The 7,107-nt window shown below is 41.3% G+C and overlaps 1 protein-coding gene across 1 annotated transcript; it reads right to left on the bottom strand.

The window, feature by feature from the left end:
- Window positions 1-618: 618 nt before the first annotated feature.
- LOC110039904 (uncharacterized) lies at window positions 619-5,786 on the bottom strand. Its single transcript, XM_020745077.2, has 3 exons — window positions 4,930-5,786; window positions 2,367-2,904; window positions 619-1,430 (listed from the first exon to the last, which is right to left on the bottom strand). Exons 1-3 carry the CDS (start codon window positions 5,029-5,031, stop codon window positions 907-909), a joined length of 1,164 nt encoding a protein of 387 aa, XP_020600736.2. The 5' UTR covers window positions 5,032-5,786; the 3' UTR covers window positions 619-906.
- Between the last annotated feature and the right edge of the window lie 1,321 nt (window positions 5,787-7,107).

Genomic DNA, 7,107 nt, shown 5'->3' with positions numbered 1-7,107 from the left:
AAGCGTGACTGGCAGCATGTAGCTCGCGTTACTTAAATGAATAATTAGGAGGTGCCTTCGGCGGTCCAGCTTTTCCTGCAAGTAATCGGTTTCCTATTGTTGTTATTCCTTACGCACATTTAGAGGTGCGCGACAAAACACTGTGAATCAAGTCGACATGCGACAAGCTTGCCTAGCAGACGTTTCCTTTATATTTTCCAAGCGGGGAGATCGAGTAACCGTGAGAGCAATCGAGCGAGCCTCGGGTGGGCAAAAAATGGGGAGAAGTTTAGCCTGCGAAGGCAGACGTATTTCTGATTGTCACTTGTCTCCGGCGAAAATGACGTCTGCAGCGAAGTGGGGAAGGGAAGGGGAAAAAAGGGGGAAAGAGCAGGGCGTGGGGAAGAAAGCATTCATTTGTTGCCCCACCCCCTCTCCCTACTCCTTATTTTTTCGCTGGATCAAAGGCCAAATCAAAGAGAATCCTCAATCCCGCATCCAGTGTTGAAAATAGGGTCTCATGCATCTACGAACGATGTAAAATTTTTCATACAAAGCATCATTAAAGCTATCAATAAAGCTTTGTTTAAGGTCTAAAATACATTTGAACTGCATTTCGATATGAACGTATTGATCAAAGACTTTTCTATAGTGGTAAAGGCAGCAATAACAAAATGTCTCCATAACTACTATGCAAGGTTTATTATAACACTGAGACAATAGCCACTACTAGTTTACTGGCGCGGTTACAAAATATAATGACGTCACATTATTATTGTACTACTGAATCTTGAAAAACAATCAGACGATAAGCTGTTAGTTTTCTCAGGTTCTTCTGTAACTGAGAGACTTTTATATGTTTCATTCTTGTAAATAACCAAAGGAACATAGTTTTAAGGATGCCATAAGTCCGTAGAAAACTCTCGGCTAGTAATCCCTTGCCTTCAGTACTTGAAGAGCAAATTCGTTGTCATCCGGGTTTGCAGAACAGTTACGGCCATTATTGGGAGGGCGGACGGCGTGATAACGCGTCCAGTCCCCATTACAAAGACGAATAGGCAAGACGTCCAGCTTGTAATGCATCGAGGCATTCCGATCCGGGGACACAACGAACGGCGTGCCTGCCCCAGTCCCCCGGGTGATCAGTTGGAACTTGGAGTCATAGCAACAAACTTGGGCGCTGAGGCTGGTACGTGGAAGAGATCGAATGCAGAACTCTGCTGTACGTCTGAGGAGGCCTTTTTTATCCACCTTCATTCCTCTCCACTGAAAGGACTTGTTCAATGCCGGGTCGTAAATTGTGTTGTTGTAGATGAAATGCGCTGGTTGAAGCTGACAAGAACAGCTGGGTAATTTCTGAAACCAGCGGCTGGCTTTCAGGAGCTGATTTAAAGCACAGTTCTGCCATACAGTGCAAGGATCCTGTTCATCTGATGGGTCCGTTGGGTGTCCTGAAGCTGATGAAAACAACAAAAATCAGAAACAAACCAAAAAACATCAAAATGCTACGTGTCTCAGTACGTCATAATTTTTCAGTAAAAAGTCTGACATCTCAACACGATGCAAGTAAGTTGAAACACTATGGAAGAAAAGGAGAAGTTTAGCCTGGTAGTCCTTGAGTTGGGTTTCAACAGGACTAGTTATCTTTTTAGTGCTTCTCTTCACCCGTGAGTATGTGATTGTTGACAAAACCTGAGAAAATGTGGGAGCTGCATATAGACTAGCAACACATCTAGCGGAACGGCAGGTAGGTTGATTAGACCGTGTTCAAATCAATAGGGTGCTTTCCTCTACTACAATACCCAAGATTTTCTGGTTTGGCTGGGCATAGTGGTTCCCCTTTCGTTTGGGGGATCAAAGTCACAACTGAGCCTTCGCTTCAGAAAATAATAAAACAAGGCTAGCAGGTGGAGTTTACATGGTTTCATAGCGTGTTGCAAATCAGTTCTCAGAGCAGCAAAATACATTATGAAAATAATAATGTTACGTGGTTTGCAAATGTTACGGATTGGAGTAGCTTCCCCTTTGGTGGTGTGAGCAACCATTCCTATGATAGTGGACATAACGGTGAAAGGCTTTTGTCGATCCTGGTTACCATGAAATACTGACAAGACAATTGCCTTTTGTATATCAAGCTTAATTATGACTACGTTGACCCAAAAAAGTGATGAAATCCAGCTACTTTCGTCCTTTATACGTTCGTATTGTGATCGACCTTACTTAGCTCTTAGGCGAAACGTGTTTAAATAAAGTATTGATTTATTGATTGACTTGTTGATTGATGGAGACTACTGTCATTAGAACGTTGAGACTGTGCTATAAGCGAAACATTTGCACCTCAAGAGCAACAATTACTCTGGTGAATAACGCGCAATATTTTAAAATACCTGTCACGCTCTGATTTGGTTGCATCGACAGCGTCATCACCGAGCTTACGGGAGTGAATGTTGGAGTAGGACTGGAATTTAAACTGCTAATTTTTGCTATCTTTACTTGTGAATCATCGGGAACTTTGTCAGCTCTTGCATAACGAAGCTTTGGAGTAAAGATCAACCGAGGGAACCAGCTGTCCACCGATGGGGTTGGAGTAATCTGCGCATATTCTTCAGTTGAGAAGTCAACATGTTCATCTGTCCTCGTGTTGAAGGGAAATGTGGGAGATGGACGTGGCAAATGGATTCCAGCAGATGGAGAATTGTGCTGATGTTGATGGTGGTGTTCTTCATGATGTTTCGTTGGGCTGTGATTTCTGTCATGCCCTTGCTTTTCTTTGTGACGCATTAGGGGAAGTAAAACGAAGTTTTTCAGCTCATTTCCACGTTTCTTTATTTCTTCAGCCATAGCGGGGGCTGAAGCATTAGAGTCACGGACTTGCCTCAAGAGCTCGTCGCTGAAAGCGGCAGGATTTATAACGTCATCGCTTTCCTGATAGTGACAGTAAACAATATTAGTATGAAGGGCAATTTCCACAGCTAATTTGTTGTTAAACGTTAAATTGCGAGATAAAAAATGAACGTTAAAAATTCAAACATCCGCTTACGTTGATCCGTAACAGAGGTATCTCATCTAGTAGATAAACATCTTTTACAAGAGTTTATCATCTCGGTTTAATTAGCGATTTCAGCGATTTCTAAACATCTGCCCGAAAGAACAGACCAAACGAAAAAACATTTTTATGACCTGGACAATTAGCTGTGTTGTTTTAAATTTACTACCAACAGCTGATGAAGACCTACCTAGATAAACAAGTACTAAGTTTGACCCTTTTTATCTCCTTACCGAAGAAACGCCGGACTGTCGTGAGACAACTAATCATAATCTTACAACAGAGCGTGAATGTGGATAAAAGTAACTGGCGAGAAACCAAGGTATGTCGCAGCAAAGAAAAAAGACACTAAATTGCACTGTCACTAGCAACTGACACGCCCAAACGAATTCCTTCTTGACAGGGTGGTGTAAAGTTGGCGTCCTTATACCCGGGTAGTAAAAAATGATTTCGGTTTGGATTGTAAGGACCGCAAGCGCATGGTATGGTTAAATAAAGTATGTATGTCAGGGTATTCCAAGAAAAAAGACTTCTTGACAGCCCTGTACTTAAGGTCATTCCGCTGAAATAGAACCTGCACTGAGATTTTTGTGACACTTTGCCTATCGATTGTTTATATTATAGGAACTTGAATTTTGAAATAAAAATGAGGGGTCCCCATGTTCGTCTAGGAGCAAAAGCACCTTGTTTATATCCATGTAAATCCTTATAATAGCACCATGATTGTAGTCGCGATTGCTTGCTAAATTCACGTTTCTGACGATTGGTTTTTGTTCTACACTGAGAATTGGTCCATATTTAGTTTACACAGAGAAATTTATTACTCAGTTCAAAACAACAGAAAAAAATGATAGGTCACCATACTCGTTTGCGAGGAAATGACCAGTTACCTCTCTGTAAAGAAAAAGCCGCCATTTGTTAATGCACGCGCGCTAATCACGCGTGAAATTATGCGCAGTAGGGATGCGCAAGGCAATACTGGGGTATAACCTTAATCTTCTTATGCAAGTGCCACTGAGTACATAGCACGAAAAATGAGTCAACGCGGTATATATAGTCACAATGTGCTTATTTATAGCCACGTTAACAGCACACAAAGATTTATTCTTTAATCCTCCCTTAATCAGCGTTTTTTGACCAACCACTCTTAGGTTGCGTGAAGATTCAATTAGCATTTGATGAGACTATTTTCAGGAAATTACATTACATATAGTTATGAACATGCTGTTAGTTTTCTAAGGACACAGACCGAAAGATTCCTTCACAATATCGGTGGAGAATGAATTGTTTTTTCTTTTAATTAAGCTAGTGATATCAACGGAAGCTACGGTCCTCATATAAATTAAGCCCTTGAAAGTGGATTGTACTCAGTAAAATTTGTCAACATAAACTTGATTTTATTGCACATAGCTTTCTAATAAATTTTTATGGTTCAATGTGATTTCTGTACCAAAGTTGTTTTTTAATCACAGTAATAGCTTCGTCTAAGGAAATTAAGTACGAAAACCAGATTTTGAAGGGAAAACGCGATTAAACGTTCGACTTAATTTCGCCAAGGACTTTACAGGTCAACCATCACTTGTTTTAAATTGAAATGCTTTTAGTAAATGAGTTATGTTTTTTTTTTACTAATCCTCTTAAAAGCTACAGATCACGGAAAGGAACCGGCCAACCAGCCTTCACGAAATTCTTTCGGACAAAAAGAGTGTTTCCTACGAAGTTCGTTTGTTACTTTTCAGACGGAGACAAATGTTTCAAATGTTGCTTTTATAGCGTTGCTGCAAAAATTAGCTTAACTGTGCCATGCGAGAAAAAAAATCCAGTGGGAACCTGTTTTACGAAACAAAACTACTGCTATGTTACATAGAACCAATGTTACACATGAAACAATGAACTACACTTACCACCTCGTCTACCGTTTGTCTTGCTAATGCCACTGGACCTGTTTGAATCGCAATCAGCGAAAACACCACCACGCCGCAAAAGTTTAAACTTTTGTTCGCCATCGGTTCACGCCTTTACTCCAAAACCTGCCTTGGGCAAAATAGCAAATCAATAAACTTTGTTGTCCAATCAACAAAGAAAAGAAAGCAATTGGTCTAAGGTATACCTTGGTAGCAGTGGGATCAGTTTTATGAGATTTAGTTAACAAATGATTCTCAAAGATCAAGTGAATCCAACGGCCTCAACCGGGTTGTGCTTGACAGTGGCCCTGCGCTGGGCTTTTGTACTCTCTCGCCGCTCTATTATGACTCGCAGCTGATGAAAATCTGTCATCTTCTCTCTTAATTCCCGCCAAAGGAAACAAAAAAAGGGTAAATGAACGTCAGTCGGCGACAACGTAAAGCGTAAAAAACGAAAAGATCATTTCAGTGTTATTTCCTGACACCACACGCGAATACAGCCCCGAGAGTAGAAACCAGACACAATCCTTTAAAAATAACCTTTTCCAAGTATTAAAAATAACTCCAAAACAGAAACATAAACCAAAAAATACTAAGCCTGTTTCTTTCAAGTGCGGAAGCCTCTAACAGTTTTAACACTGAACTAATAAGATACATGTAATTTTCTATGTTTGATTTTCACTGGCTCTCTCAATTCGCCACCGATACTTCAGATTATCACTCCAATGTTTGCGCAGGATTCCTTGGAGAACGTTTGGGATGTTTTCAGTGTTTGTTTTTACGATGTTTGATTTCAAGTGAACCACAAGAGGCCCAATTATGTGCATGCTACAAATAGCTACAAAAACAAGGAAGTTTTTCCACTGAATCAGCTCTATGACTAGACAATCAAGACATAAAAGCAAAGTAGTGGATTTCTCGTTTCTCAAGCAGTAGATTACATTACCATGCGCTCACTCTCTCTCTCATTCATCCTCGTTGTCGCGACTGGGACATAAGGCCATACACATTGCCATGCAAATACGTGCAAAAGGAACTTGCGAGCGAGCCACTGTTTTGGCGCCATTAATGATATTCTCTTTCAGGGTTTATAGGACTCAGCGGAAAAAATTTAACGAGATTTTAGACCGCGCGAAAAGACGCACTCCAGAGAATATGGGACTACCAAACTATAACAGCTCTTAGTCAGAAAAATACCACGGAACAAATTCATATACTTCTTGAAGTGTAGGAAGAGTAGAAAACAAGATACCCAAGATGGCCGATGCACAGAACACGTTTTATTGATACGAGCATGCGCCCGTAAGAACCGCTGACCCGAACATCCCCGTTTTTTTTTTTACAAAAGTAACAATGGAACAGTTAGCACAGAATCGGAAACTTCATGGCTAAACAAAGGAACTTAACAACAACCTAAAAGTGGCAATGTCAACAAACAAAGTTAATAAAAGTCTTTCAAGAGTTTACCCTGTCTCTAGTACTTGATATAGTCCTAAATCTCTCCGGCTCTCGGATTGTTCTTCCAGATCGGGTAGAAGTCGTCACAGGCATTTCTACTGGCCGTGTTTTGGGGTTATCAGGGGTGGAGGCAACAGGCACAGTAGCTGACTCTATTTACATTGGAACATCATCAGTTTTGACGTCTGGTGTTTGGGACTCTTCAGTCTTAAACAGATGCCGACGATTCCTCCGGTACACGCCTTTCTCTGTCTCCACCTGATAAGACCTCGGTGATGGAAGAATTTGTGTGACTCTGGCCGGTTTCCACTTGCTACCTTCCTTCAGTCTCATGACCTCGCCTTCCTTCAGCGGCGGCAATTCCTTTGCTGTACGGTCATGATGCACTTTCTGCTTTCTTTGCCTTTCCTTTAGTTTGGGGTGTACCTCCTCAGGCTCATACAGCTGGGATTTAAGCATCTCCTCAGTTACAGGGATGAAGGTTCTCAGACGTTTACCCATGAGCATCTGACCCGGCGACAAGTTAACTCCATCCAATGGAGTATTTCTGTATGAAAGGAGGGCTTTGTACGGGTCATGAGATTTCTCCAGCATTTCTTTCAGGGTTTTGACCGATCTTTCTGATTGGTCATTAGACTGTGGGTATCCGGGGCTCGATGTGACATGATTAAAACACCAATCTTGCGAAAACGGCTTAAACTGCTCAGAACTGTAACATGG

The sequence above is a fragment of the Orbicella faveolata genome, unplaced genomic scaffold (assembly GCF_042242905.1).
Source record: "Orbicella faveolata isolate gen_17 unplaced genomic scaffold, um_ofav_v1 contig_24, whole genome shotgun sequence".
Taxonomy (NCBI): domain Eukaryota; kingdom Metazoa; phylum Cnidaria; class Anthozoa; order Scleractinia; family Merulinidae; genus Orbicella; species Orbicella faveolata.
Note: the sequence above shows the minus strand (reverse complement) of the source record. Positions and strands in the feature narration are given on the sequence as shown.